This window comes from Bolinopsis microptera, chromosome 13 (genome assembly GCF_026151205.1).
Source record: "Bolinopsis microptera isolate Bmic1 chromosome 13, MBARI_Bmic_1.0, whole genome shotgun sequence".
Classification (NCBI taxonomy): Eukaryota; Metazoa; Ctenophora; class Tentaculata; order Lobata; family Bolinopsidae; genus Bolinopsis; species Bolinopsis microptera.
Genome location: NC_087084.1, coordinates 1489307 through 1504466, shown reverse-complemented (window position 1 = coordinate 1504466; position 15160 = coordinate 1489307). Strand labels below are relative to the sequence as shown.

The following is a 15160-nucleotide window of genomic DNA, read 5'->3' as shown; positions in this document are numbered from 1 at the left end:
ACCAGTAAATAGTACGACTATCTGGAAACAGTGCAGTTTGTGTGTGAGCCGTACAAGGTTAGTTAATTGTTACCAGTAAATAGTACGACTATCTGGAAACAGTGCAGTTTGTGTGTGAGCCGTACAAGGTTAGTTAATTGTTACCAGTAAATAGTACGACTATCTGGAAACAGTGCAGTTTGTGTGTGAGCCGTACAAGGTTAGTTAATTGTTACCAGTTAATAGTACGACTATCTGTAAACAGTGCAGTTTGTGTGTGAGCCGTACAAGGTTAGTTAATTGTTACTAGTTAATAGTACGACTATCTGGAAACAGTGCAGTTTGTGTGTGAGCCGTACAAGGTTAGTTAATTGTTACTAGTTAATAGTACAACTATCTGGAAACAGTGCAGTTTGTGTGTGAGCCGTACAAGGTTAGTTAATTGTTACCAGTTAATAGTACGACTATCTGGAAACAGTGCAGTTTGTGTGTGAGCCGTACAAGGTTAGTTAATTGTTACCAGTAAATAGTACGACTATCTGGAAACAGCGCAGTTTGTGTGTGAGCCGTACAAGGTTAGTTAATTGTTACCAGTAATAGTACGACTATCTGGAAACAGTGCAGTTTGTGTGTGAGCCGTACAAGGTTAGTTAATTGTTACCAGTATATAGTACGACTATCTGGAAACAGTGCAGTTTGTGTGTGAGCCGTACAAGGTTAGTTAATTGTTACCAGTATATAGTACGACTATCTGGAAACAGTGCAGTTTGTGTGTGAGCCGTACAAGGTTAGTTAATTGTTACCAGTTAACAGTACGACTATCTGGAAACAGTGCAGTTTGTGTGTGAGCCGTACAAGGTTAGTTAATTGTTACCAGTATATAGTACGACTATCTGGAAACAGTGCAGTTTGTGTGTGAGCCGTACAAGGTTAGTTAATTGTTACCAGTTAACAGTACGACTATCTGGAAACAGTGCAGTTTGTGTGTGAGCCGTACAAGGTTAGTTAATTGTTACCAGTAAAGAGTACGACTATCTGGAAACAGTGCAGTTTGTGTGTGAGCCGTACAAGGTTAGCTAATTGTTACCAGTAAATAGTACGACTATCTGGAAACAGTGCAGTTTGTGTGTGAGCCGTACAAGGTTAGTTAATTGTTACCAGTAAATAGTACGACTATCTGGAAACAGTGCAGTTTGTGTGTGAGCCGTACAAGGTTAGTTAATTGTTACCAGTAAATAGTACGACTATCTGGAAACAGTGCAGTTTGTGTGTGAGCCGTACAAGGTTAGTTAATTGTTACCAGTTAATAGTACGACTATCTGTAAACAGTGCAGTTTGTGTGTGAGCCGTACAAGGTTAGTTAATTGTTACTAGTTAATAGTACGACTATCTGGAAACAGTGCAGTTTGTGTGTGAGCCGTACAAGGTTAGTTAATTGTTACTAGTTAATAGTACAACTATCTGGAAACAGTGCAGTTTGTGTGTGAGCCGTACAAGGTTAGTTAATTGTTACCAGTTAATAGTACGACTATCTGGAAACAGTGCAGTTTGTGTGTGAGCCGTACAAGGTTAGTTAATTGTTACCAGTAAATAGTAAGACTATCTGGAAACAGTGCAGTTTGTGTGTGAGCCGTACAAGGTTAGTTAATTGTTACCAGTTAATAGTACGACTACCTGGAAACAGTGCAGTTTGTGTGTGAGCCGTACAAGGTTAGTTAATCGTTACCAGTTAATAGGACGACTATCTGGAAACAGTGCAGTTTGTGTGTGAGCCGTACAAGGTTAGTTAATCGTTACCAGTTAATAGTACGACTATCTGGAAACAGTGCAGTTTGTGTGTGAGCCGTACAAGGTTAGTTAATCGTTACCAGTTAATAGGACGACTATCTGGAAACAGTGCAGTTTGTGTGTGAGCCGTACAAGGTTAGTTAATTGTTACCAGTTAATAGGACGACTATCTGGAAACAGTGCAGTTTGTGTGTGAGCCGTACAAGGTTAGTTAATTGTTACCAGTAAATAGTACGACTATCTGGAAACAGTGCAGTTTGTGTGTGAGCCGTACAAGGTTAGTTAATTGTTACCAGTTAATAGTACGACTATCTAAAAACAGTGCAGTTTGTGTGTGAGCCGTACAAGGTTAGTTAATCGTTACCAGTTAATAGTACGACTACCTGGAAACAGTGCAGTTTGTGTGTGAGCCGTACAAGGTTAGTTAATTGTTACCAGTTAATAGTACGACTACCTGGAAACAGTGCAGTTTGTGTGTGAGCCGTACAAGGTTAGTTAATTGTTACCAGTTAATAGTACGACTATCTGGAAACAGTGCAGTTTGTGTGTGAGCCGTACAAGGTTAGTTAATTGTTACCAGTTAATAGTACGACTATCTGGAAACAGTGCAGTTTGTGTGTGAGCCGTACAAGGTTAGTTAATTGTTACCAGTAAATAGTACGACTATCTGGAAACAGTGCAGTTTGTGTGTGAGCCGTACAAGGTTAGTTAATTGTTACCAGTTAATAGTACGACTATCTAAAAACAGTGCAGTTTGTGTGTGAGCCGTACAAGGTTAGTTAATTGTTACCAGTAAATAGTACGACTATCTGGAAACAGTGCAGTTTGTGTGTGAGCCGTACAAGGTTAGTTAATTGTTACCAGTTAATAGTACGACTATCTGGAAACAGTGCAGTTTGTATGTGAGCCGTACAAGGTTAGTTAATCGTTACCAGTAAATAGTACGACTATCTGGAATCAGTGCAGTTTGTGTGAGAGCCGTACAAGGTTAGTTAATCGTTACCAGTAAATAGTACGACTATCTGGAATCAGTGCAGTTTGTGTGAGAGCCGTACAAGGTTAGTTAATTGTTACCAGTTAATAGTACGACTATCTAAAAACAGTGCAGTTTGTGTGTGAGCCGTACAAGGTTAGTTAATTGTTACCAGTAAATAGTACGACTATCTGGAAACAGTGCAGTTTGTGTGTGAGCCGTACAAGGTTAGTTAATTGTTACCAGTTAATAGTACGACTATCTGGAAACAGTGCAGTTTGTATGTGAGCCGTACAAGGTTAGTTAATCGTTACCAGTAAATAGTACGACTATCTGGAATCAGTGCAGTTTGTGTGAGAGCCGTACAAGGTTAGTTAATCGTTACCAGTAAATAGTACGACTATCTGGAATCAGTGCAGTTTGTGTGAGAGCCGTACAAGGTTAGTTAATCGTTACCAGTTAATAGTACGACTACCTGGAAACAGTGCAGTTTGTGTGTGAGCCGTACAAGGTTAGTTAATTGTTACCAGTTAATAGTACGACTACCTGGAAACAGTGCAGTTTGTGTGTGAGCCGTACAAGGTTAGTTAATTGTTACCAGTTAATAGTACGACTATCTGGAAACAGTGCAGTTTGTGTGTGAGCCGTACAAGGTTAGTTAATTGTTACCAGTTAATAGTACAACTATCTGGAAACAGTGCAGTTTGTGTGTGAGCCGTACAAGGTTAGTTAATCGTTACCAGTAATAGTACGACTATCAGGAAACAGTGCAGTTTGTGTGTGAGCCGTACAAGGTTAGTTAATTGTTACCAGTAAATAGTACGACTATCTGGAAACAGTGCAGTTTGTGTGTGAGCCGTACACAGTTAGTTAATTGTTACCAGTTAATAGTACGACTATCTGGAAACAGTGCAGTTTGTGTGTGAGCCGTACAAGGTTAGTTAATCGTTACTAGTAAATAGTACGACTATATGGGAACAGTGCAGTTTGTGTGTGAGCCGTACAAGGTTAGCTAATTGTTACCAGTAAATAGTACGACTATCTGGAAACAGTGCAGTTTGTGTGTGAGCCGTACAAGGTTAGTTAATTGTTACTAGTTAATAGTACGACTATCTGGAAACAGTGCAGTTTGTGTGTGAGCCGTACAAGGTTAGTTAATTGTTACCAGTAAATAGTACGACTATCTAGAAACAGTGCAGTTTGTGTGTGAGCCGTACAAGGTTAGTTAATTGTTACCAGTAATAGTACGACTATCTGGAAACAGTGCAGTTTGTGTGTGAGCCATACAAGGTTAGTTAATTGTTACCAGTAAATAGTACGACTATCTAGAAACAGTGCAGTTTGTGTGTGAGCCGTACAAGGTTAGTTAATTGTTACCAGTAAATAGTACGACTATCTGGAAACAGTGCAGTTTGTGTGTGAGCCGTACAAGGTTAGTTAATTGTTACCAGTAAATAGTACGACTATCTGGAAACAGTGCAGTTTGTGTGTGAGCCGTACAAGGTTAGTTAATTGTTACCAGTTAATAGTACGACTATCTGGAAACAGTGCAGTTTGTGTGTGAGCCGTACAAGGTTAGTTAATTGTTACTAGTAAATAGTACGACTATCTGGAAACAGTGCAGTTTTTGTGTGAGCCGTACAAGGTTAGTTAATTGTTACCAGTTAATAGTACGACTATCTGGAAACAGTGCAGTTTGTGTGTGAGCCGTACAAGATTAGTTAATTGTTACCAGTTAATAGTACGACTACCTGGAAACAGTGCAGTTTGTGTGTGAGCCGTACAAGGTTAGTTAATTGTTACCAGTTAATAGTACGACTATCTGGAAACAGTGCAGTTTGTGTGTGAGCCGTACAAGGTTAGTTAATTGTTACCAGTTAATAGTACAACTATTTGGAAACAGTGCAGTTTGTGTGTGAGCCGTACAAGGTTAGTTAATCGTTACCAGTAAATAGTACGACTATCAGGAAACAGTGCAGTTTGTGTGTGAGCCGTACAAGGTTAGTTAATTGTTACCAGTAAATAGTACGACTATCTGGAAACAGTGCAGTTTGTGTGTGAGCCGTACACAGTTAGTTAATTGTTACCAGTTAATAGTACGACTATCTGGAAACAGTGCAGTTTGTGTGTGAGCCGTACAAGGTTAGTTAATCGTTACTAGTAAATAGTACGACTATATGGGAACAGTGCAGTTTGTGTGTGAGCCGTACAAGGTTAGCTAATTGTTACCAGTAAATAGTACGACTATCTGGAAACAGTGCAGTTTGTGTGTGAGCCGTACAAGGTTAGTTAATTGTTACTAGTTAATAGTACGACTATCTGGAAACAGTGCAGTTTGTGTGTGAGCCGTACAAGGTTAGTTAATTGTTACCAGTAAATAGTACGACTATCTAGAAACAGTGCAGTTTGTGTGTGAGCCGTACAAGGTTAGTTAATTGTTACCAGTAAATAGTACGACTATCTGGAAACAGTGCAGTTTGTGTGTGAGCCATACAAGGTTAGTTAATTGTTACCAGTAAATAGTACGACTATCTAGAAACAGTGCAGTTTGTGTGTGAGCCGTACAAGGTTAGTTAATTGTTACCAGTAAATAGTACGACTATCTGGAAACAGTGCAGTTTGTGTGTGAGCCGTACAAGGTTAGTTAATTGTTACCAGTAAATAGTACGACTATCTGGAAACAGTGCAGTTTGTGTGTGAGCCGTACAAGGTTAGTTAATTGTTACCAGTTAATAGTACGACTATCTGGAAACAGTGCAGTTTGTGTGTGAGCCGTACAAGGTTAGTTAATTGTTACTAGTAAATAGTACGACTATCTGGAAACAGTGCAGTTTTTGTGTGAGCCGTACAAGGTTAGTTAATTGTTACCAGTTAATAGTACGACTATCTGGAAACAGTGCAGTTTGTGTGTGAGCCGTACAAGATTAGTTAATTGTTACCAGTTAATAGTACGAATATCTGGAAACAGTGCAGTTTGTGTGTGAGCCGTAAACAGTTAGTTAATTGTTACCAGTAAATAGTACGACTATCTGGAAACAGTGCAGTTTGTGTGTGAGCCGTACAAGGTTAGTTAATTGTTACCAGTAAATAGTACGACTATCTGGAAACAGTGCAGTTTGTGTGTGAGCCGTACAAGGTTAGTTAATTGTTACCAGTTAATAGTACGACTATCTGGAAACAGTGCAGTTTGTGTGTGAGCCGTACAAGGTTAGTTAATTGTTACCAGTTAATAGTACGACTATCTGGAAACAGTTTAGTTTGTGTGTGAGCCGTACAAGGTTAGTTAATTGTTACCAGTTAATAGTACGACTATCTGGAAACAGTGCAGTTTGTGTGTGAGCCGTACAAGGTTAGTTAAATGTTACCAGTAAATAGTACGACTATCTGGAAACAGTGCAGTTTGTGTGTGAGCCGTACAAGGTTAGTTAATTGTTACCAGTTAATAGTACGACTATCTGGAAACAGTGCAGTTTGTGTGTGAGCCGTACAAGGTTAGTTAATTGTTACCAGTTAATAGTACGACTATCTGGAAACAGTGCAGTTTGTGTGTGAGCCGTACAAGGTTAGTTAATTGTTACTAGTTAATAGTACGACTATCTGAAAACAGTGCAGTTTGTGTGTGAGCCGTACAAGGTTAGTTAATTGTTACCAGTAAATAGTACGACTATCTGGAAACAGTGCAGTTTGTGTGTGAGCCGTACAAGTTAGTTAATTGTTACCAGTTAATAGTACGACTATCTGGAAACAGTGCAGTTTGTGTGTGAGCCGTACAAGGTTAGTTAATTGTTACCAGTTAATAGTACGACTATCTGGAAACAGTGCAGTTTGTGTGTGAGCCGTACAAGATTAGTTAATCGTTACCAGTAAATAGTACGACTATCTAGAAACAGTGCAGTTTGTGTGTGAGCCGTACAAGGTTAGTTAATTGTTACCAGTAAATAGTACGACTATCTGGAAATAGTGCAGTTTGTGTGTGAGCCGTACAAGGTTAGTTAATTGTTACCAGTTAATAGTACGACTATCTGGAAACAGTGCAGTTTGTGTGTGAGCCGTACAAGGTTAGTTAATTGTTACCAGTTAATAGTACGACTATCTGGAAACAGTGCAGTTTGTGTGTAAGCCGTACAAGGTTAGTTAATTGTTACCAGTAAATATCAAATAACGGAGTAGTTCGCTGTTTATTAGTCTCATGATTGAAATACTGATATCTGGATATTATCCGGTTGGAAGAGACAAGGACAAGTGAAACAAGGAAGTTAGGAGTAAGGGCAAATTTTCGGCGTCAACGCCATCTTCAGGCTCAAATTATTTGTTATATAGTAGTGTTGAAAGTATTTAATACTTTCAACTTTTTATATACTTCATACTTTTTATATAGTAGTGTTGAAAGTATTTAATACTTTCAACACTACTATATAACAAATAATTTGAGCCTGAAGATGGCGTTGACGCCGAAAATTTGCCCTTACTCCTAACTTCCTTGTTTCACTTGTCCTTGTCTCTTCCAACCGGATAATATCCAGATATCAGTATTACCAGTAAATAGTACGACTATCTGGAAACAGTGCAGTTTGTGTGTGAGCCGTACAAGGTAAGTTAATTGTTACCAGTTAATAGTACGACTATCTGAAAACAGTGCAGTTTGTGTGTGAGCCGTACAAGGTTAGTTAATTGTTACCAGTTAATAGTACGACTATCTGGAAACAGTGCAGTTTGTGTGTGAGCCGTACAAGGTTAGTTAATCGTTACCAGTTAATAGTACGACTATCTGGAAACAGTGCAGTTTTTGTGTGAGCCGTACAAGGTTAGTTAATTGTTACCAGTAAATAGTACGACTATCTGGAAACAGTGCAGTTTGTGTGTGAGCCGTACAAGGTTAGTTAATTGTTACCAGTTAATAGTACGACTATCTGGAAACAGTGCAGTTTGTGTGTGAGCCGTACAAGGTTAGTTAATCGTTAACAGTAAATAGTACGACTACCTGGAAACAGTGCAGTTTGTTTGTGAGCCGTACAAGGTTAGTTAATTGTTACTAGTTAATAGTACGACTATCTGGAATCAGTGCAGTTTGTGTGTGAGCCGTACAAGGTTAGCTAATTGTTACCAGTAAATAGTACGACTATCTGGAAACAGTGCAGTTTGTGTGTGAGCCGTACAAGGTTAGTTAATTGTTACGAATAAATAGTACGACTATCTGGAAACAGTGCAGTTTGTGTGTGAGCCGTACAAGGTTAGTTAAATGTTACCAGTAAATAGTACGACTATCTGGAAACAGTGCAGTTTGTGTGTGAGCCGTACAAGGTTAGTTAATTGTTACCAGTTAATAGTACGACTATCTGGAAACAGTGCAGTTTGTGTGTGAGCCGTACAAGGTTAGTTAATTGTTACCAGTTAATAGTACGACTATCTGGAAACAGTGCAGTTTGTGTGTGAGCCGTACAAGGTTAGTTAATTGTTACCAGTAAATAGTACGACTATTTGGAAACAGTGCAGTTTGTGTGTGAGCCGTACAAGGTTAGTTAATTGTTACCAGTTAATAGTACGAATATCTGGAAACAGTGCAGTTTGTGTGTGAGCCGTACAAGGTTAGTTAATTGTTACTAGTAAATAGTACGACTATCTGAAAACAGTGCAGTTTGTGTGTGAGCCGTACAAGGTTAGTTAATTGTTACCAGTAAATAGTACGACTATCTGGAAACAGTGCAGTTTGTGTGTGAGCCGTACAAAGTCAGTTAATTGTTACCAGTTAATAGTACGACTATCTGGAAACAGTGCAGTTTGTGTGTGAGCCGTACAAGGTTAGTTAATTGTTACCAGTTAATAGTACGACTATCTGGAAACAGTGCAGTTTGTGTGTGAGCCGTACAAGATTAGTTAATCGTTACCAGTAAATAGTACGACTATCTAGAAACAGTGCAGTTTGTGTGTGAGCCGTACAAGGTTAGTTAATTGTTACCAGTAAATAGTACGACTATCTGGAAACAGTGCAGTTTGTGTGTGAGCCGTACAAGGTTAGTTAATTGTTACCAGTTAATAGTACGACTATCTGGAAACAGTGCAGTTTGTGTGTGAGCCGTACAAGGTTAGTTAATTGTTACCAGTTAATAGTACGACTATCTGGAAACAGTGCAGTTTGTGTGTGAGCCGTACAAGGTTAGTTAATTGTTACCAGTAAATAGTACGACTATCTGGAAACAGTGCAGTTTGTGTGTGAGCCGTACAAGGTAAGTTAATTGTTACCAGTTAATAGTACGACTATCTGGAAACAGTGCAGTTTCTGTGTGAGCCGTACAAGGTAAGTTAATTGTTACCAGTTAATAGTACGAATATCTGGAAACAGTGCAGTTTGTGTGTGAGCCGTACAAGGTTAGTTAATTGTTACTAGTTAATAGTACGACTATCTGAAAACAGTGCAGTTTGTGTGTGAGCCGTACAAGGTTAGTTAATTGTTACCAGTTAATAGTACGACTATCTGGAAACAGTGCAGTTTGTGTGTGAGCCGTACAAGGTTAGTTAATCGTTACCAGTTAATAGTACGACTATCTGGAAACAGTGCAGTTTTTGTGTGAGCCGTACAAGGTTAGTTAATTGTTACCAGTAAATAGTACGACTATCTGGAAACAGTGCAGTTTGTGTGTGAGCCGTACAAGGTTAGTTAATTGTTACCAGTTAATAGTACGACTATCTGGAAACAGTGCAGTTTGTGTGTGAGCCGTACAAGGTTAGTTAATCGTTACCAGTAAATAGTACGACTACCTGGAAACAGTGCAGTTTGTTTGTGAGCCGTACAAGGTTAGTTAATTGTTACTAGTTAATAGTACGACTATCTGGAATCAGTGCAGTTTGTGTGTGAGCCGTACAAGGTTAGCTAATTGTTACCAGTAAATAGTACGACTATCTGGAAACAGTGCAGTTTGTGTGTGAGCCGTACAAGGTTAGTTAATTGTTACGAGTAAATAGTACGACTATCTGGAAACAGTGCAGTTTGTGTGTGAGCCGTACAAGGTTAGTTAATTGTTACCAGTTAATAGTACGACTATCTGGAAACAGTGCAGTTTGTGTGTGAGCCGTACAAGGTTAGCTAATTGTTACCAGTAAATAGTACGACTATCTGGAAACAGTTCAGTTTGTGTGTGAGCCGTACAAGGTTAGTTAATTGTTACCAGTTAATAGTACGACTATCTGGAAACAGTGCAGTTTGTGTGTGAGCCGTACAAGGTTAGCTAATTGTTACCAGTAAATAGTACGACTATCTGGAAACAGTGCAGTTTGTGTGTGAGCCGTACAAGGTAAGTTAATTGTTACCAGTTAATAGTACGAATATCTGGAAACAGTGCAGTTTGTGTGTGAGCCGTACAAGGTTAGTTAATTGTTACTAGTTAATAGTACGACTATCTGAAAACAGTGCAGTTTGTGTGTGAGCCGTACAAGGTTAGTTAATTGTTACCAGTTAATAGTACGACTATCTGGAAACAGTGCAGTTTGTGTGTGAGCCGTACAAGGTTAGTTAATCGTTACCAGTTAATAGTACGACTATCTGGAAACAGTGCAGTTTTTGTGTGAGCCGTACAAGGTTAGTTAATTGTTACCAGTAAATAGTACGACTATCTGGAAACAGTGCAGTTTGTGTGTGAGCCGTACAAGGTTAGTTAATTGTTACCAGTTAATAGTACGACTATCTGGAAACAGTGCAGTTTGTGTGTGAGCCGTACAAGGTTAGTTAATCGTTACCAGTAAATAGTACGACTACCTGGAAACAGTGCAGTTTGTTTGTGAGCCGTACAAGGTTAGTTAATTGTTACTAGTTAATAGTACGACTATCTGGAATCAGTGCAGTTTGTGTGTGAGCCGTACAAGGTTAGCTAATTGTTACCAGTAAATAGTACGACTATCTGGAAACAGTGCAGTTTGTGTGTGAGCCGTACAAGGTTAGTTAATTGTTACGAGTAAATAGTACGACTATCTGGAAACAGTGCAGTTTGTGTGTGAGCCGTACAAGGTTAGTTAATTGTTACCAGTTAATAGTACGACTATCTGGAAACAGTGCAGTTTGTGTGTGAGCCGTACAAGGTTAGCTAATTGTTACCAGTAAATAGTACGACTATCTGGAAACAGTGCAGTTTGTGTGTGAGCCGTACAAGGTTAGTTAATTGTTACCAGTTAATAGTACGACTATCTGGAAACAGTGCAGTTTGTGTGTGAGCCGTACAAGGTTAGTTAATCGTTACCAGTAAATATTACGACTATCTGGAAACAGTGCAGTTTGTGTGTGAGCCGTACAAGGTTAGTTAATTGTTACCAGTAAATAGTACGACTATCTGGAAACAGTGCAGTTTGTGTGTGAGCCGTACAAGGTTAGTTAATTGTTACCAGTAAATAGTACGACTATCTGGAAACAGTGCAGTTTGTGTGTGAGCCGTACAAAGTTAGTTAATTGTTACCAGGACTCACTTCTCAGTTACACTTTGGTTTGTAGAATTAATTATCAAAAAACAAAGTTTTAAACAAGGGATAGTTAAAAACAACGCCCAAGTCTAAAAAACGCTGGTCCGTCAACGGGACCCCGCAAAACATGTCCTAACATTCTCCACCGACTACGGGCAACTTTTGTACAATATGGAATACAATTTTACTAAGTAAAACCAAATTAAACCTTCTTACTTTCTTAGATAAGATAAGAGTTTCCAGACCTGAATTATATCACGCTCTTTCCAATATTTGACACTTAGCAAATCAGAACCGTATGATCAAATATAAGTCTGACATGTCTAGGATAATAATGATATGACTAGCATAATTATGATGATTATCTCTCAACAAAACACTATTTCAGAACAAGCTTGTTTACAAGTGTGGAGATGATGGACTCTGGGAGGGTGACGTGGACAAAACATGTGCTTGTAAGATAATTATTTATATTCAGCTGATTAATTTCTTAATCTTAAATCTTAACTATTACTAATACATACGATTGTACGTTTATTTGGTTTTCTGTCTTAATTCCCAGCAGCACAATCAAATATTTCGAAAAAGGATTTTACCACTTATCAAGTTATCACCCGGAACATTTTTACGAGCACAAATAATTTCAGCCTGCAAAGAGAGGAGGAAAGAAGTGGTAACGTATGTCACTAAAGTAATACCAGGAAACTGTATTCTAGGAAGATGCACCGAGGAAACGTTAGTTTCAATTTGTTTCTTTTTGTTGCATTGTCGAACAAGCGGAGCCTTCTATACCTAAAAACTTGTTGTTTTATGTATTGTATTTGTATAAACGTGTAGCTCAAAATACAGCACAATTTAGAGTTCACAGACTTATGAACTACGTTCAGCATTCAGTTTCAGCAGGCACTTTACTTAGAGTAACCTTTTAAAAAAGAAGTACGTTTAAACCTGACCCAACTCATGCATTTCAGAACGGTTAAATTCCCAGTGACAACGTATGAAACGGAAGTAGTGTGCGATTAAACACTAACTATCAGACTTTTCACAACATCTTAGATTCAAAAATAAGATAGCCCGGACGATATCAATTATTAGAGACTGTTGCAATGTGCCAAGATTGATTGTAATAAAATAATGAACTGTGAAGAGCTGATGACTTAGAATCAGTTAAATAGTGATTTACTTTAGAAATTGATTATGATTTTTACTTTTATTTGCATTTATTTCACATACGTATAAAAATATTTTCATTTTACCGATTTCAGTTTATATACAATTTTCATTTAGCATTAATAATCAATTAATGACTGAAAATTCAATTGAACTAACTTGATCTGTTCGAAATTATTGATGATTTTATTTCCAAAGTCAACAATAGCACTGTTTCTGTTAAAATTCGATGCTGATAATTTCAATTTTCTATAATTTGGCGTTTTTTAGTCTTTGCATATGATACAACAACAAAAAAAGTTACAAGGATACAAAAATCATTATTAATATTATTATATTAGCGACAAGATAAACGCCATTCTCGGACGTGAAGAGAGTGAGGACATGACTTCCTCCTCAATTACAATATAATAGGCTTAATCCCTTTACTTTTTTATTTGAAAATTCAATTAATAATTATATTTATAAATCAAGCGTTACATTTCAGTTTCAGCCATGTAAAATTACCAAAATTAATGGAAAAATGGTACTGCATGCATGCAATATAAGTTGCATACTGTGTGGCCGGATGGCAACTATGAACTAACTATAAAATATAGTATTTATAAACTAAAAACTAAAAATGAATTTGAATATCAAATATAAAATAATTAATTCGGTTGAACCAACACCAAACACATAGCAAGATCGAGCCACATTGGATGATGATTGATGATTAATTACTCTACACTCGATCGACTGTCACGTGTTTTATAACACGTTCTCTTGATGGCCCTGAATGACTAATCGAAATCCTAGCCCTCTATATAATGATTATCTGATCCCAACACTAAAGCACTAACCCTAACCCAATCTTTAACAAAAGCATATGCTGAAACCCTAACCCTAACGAGAAATTAGACCAACTTCCTTATATGGTCATATCACGTGATCGAGTAAGTTTTTCGCCAATATCTCGCTAAAGGAGAATTTTAACCCTATTATATGCCATGGGGGCCGGGGTGATTCGGAATCACTCAATCAGCAATCAGTATTCAGCGTGCGAAAATACATCGATCCAAGTTGGTCTCAACTATCGGGGGCCCTACCGGCTATTTCTATAATATCTGTGCGTGTGTAATTTCCGGTCGGTTGTATTTTTAAAACGGTAAGAGTTACGTAACTAATTTTTCAGTAAAGACATAGTACCGACAAAACTCTGACGAAGCCCATAAGCAATTTTGTTTAAAAATTAGCCGGTGGTAAGTGGTTTAATTGATGGTTTTGGGTTGAGCAGCTTAATCAAGAAAACGGTAAGAGGAACGGGGCTCGCTTTTTTCCCATTGCTGCATATGTAGCTGCATAATTTCGGTAACAGTTTTAGGACTTAATAATTGAGTTTATTGCACGTGCGATGAATAATTTGTGTTTATAGAGATTTGCGGCGCGGCATCAGGTTAACCAATTAAATGAAATCACGGCGTTTTCGTCGCGTGGCACTGACAGGCTAGTAAAACGCGAATTTTATTGTTTAGGGCTCGGGTTAAGGTTGCCGTTATGGTTATGAATAGCTTTGGGGTTATGGTTAGGGTTTGCAGATTAGGATTTATGTAAAACAGTTTTGTTCAGGTGCAAAACCATGAACCATAAAGACGAAAGTCTCGTGATATTTTTTGGGCGAGCGAATAAGTAAAAGCCTTGCCCATCGTTAATGGTTAACTTACTTCGAAGAAATTTAGACGAATATCAGTAACATCCGTTAATTTATGTGGTTAAAGACTCTTTGATAATCTGTCTTAAATACAAAATGCGTGCCTGACCCATTTTTTCATGAGGTAAATTCATTTTTGGTTTGACTAATCACAATGCTGGCAAGCATAACCGTTGCCCTTATATTCACAACACTATGTACCCCCTATACTATTATATCCCCTTTATTGTTTTCCAGGCATTAAGACTCATCGAAAGTAGTTCAGCAGGTATATTTAAGTTCAAAACATTCTAATTCAATGTTAAAGATGACAGGAATAAGAAATAGTTATGTGGAGGTTTTTAAGAAATTTGCGCAAAATACGCGCCAGCATGTTATACGAAATTAGGTAAAAAACCCAAAATCGCCATATTCAGGTGCCTTAAAAACCATGTTAAAATCGAGTTAGAGATCTGAAACTTTGCAGAGCGTCTAGACCTTGTCCAAATCGACTGTAAAAAAAATTTCATGTTGCAGGAATATCGGGAAGTGGGTTTTCTGGAACCCCTGTTTTACAACAGATTGTCGTGAAGCTATATATGTATATATATATGTATATATGTATAGACGCTTTTGCAGTAAATTGTACCCTACATTTAAGTGTCCGTAGATTCAAAAGTATAAAAGATACAGTCATTTCGAACCACAGGTTTTAAAGATAATTGTTTAAACTTTAGTTTACATTATATCGAAAAATAATTTATCGTCATCATCATCACTCGATGACGTCATCAATTTAAGTGTTTTTAAAACTTGATTTTTGACAAAATAACAACTTTTCAAATCGATTTTAAAGCATTAAGGAGTAATTTTATTCAAAATCTGAGGACATTTTCATCTTAGATAATTGTTCAAGCATTCTGAAAATCTACCGGAAAGTTTTCCTACCTTGCTCCTTCATAAAGATATTCGCTATTGAAGTTTGTGCTTTTTTGAAGAATAATTTTATAAAAACACAAAAGTTGTGAATTAGTATTCTCTGGTGTTGGGCCATCCCTTGGGTTGTGGAGCTCAATTTTGCTTCCTAAAGGTCTAAATTGTGTTATAGGTTAGTTTTAAAGTTGAAAATCGAAAAG

At 37.7% G+C, this 15160-nt stretch overlaps 1 protein-coding gene across 3 annotated transcripts in view; it reads left to right on the top strand.

Moving 5' to 3' along the window:
• The window catches only part of LOC134825524 (sushi, von Willebrand factor type A, EGF and pentraxin domain-containing protein 1-like), a 43745-nt gene extending 30988 nt beyond the window's left edge, over nt 1-12757 (top strand). For all 3 annotated transcript variants that reach the window (XM_063837754.1, XM_063837753.1, XM_063837752.1), the window contains exons 61-63: nt 11574-11640; nt 11833-11920; nt 12157-12757. In XM_063837754.1, the coding sequence (XP_063693824.1) occupies nt 11574-11640; nt 11833-11920; nt 12157-12208 (207 nt within the window). In that variant the 3' untranslated portion in view covers nt 12209-12757. The remainder of the gene's footprint in view (nt 1-11573; nt 11641-11832; nt 11921-12156) is intronic.
• Nucleotides 12758-15160: the final 2403 nt, after the last annotated feature.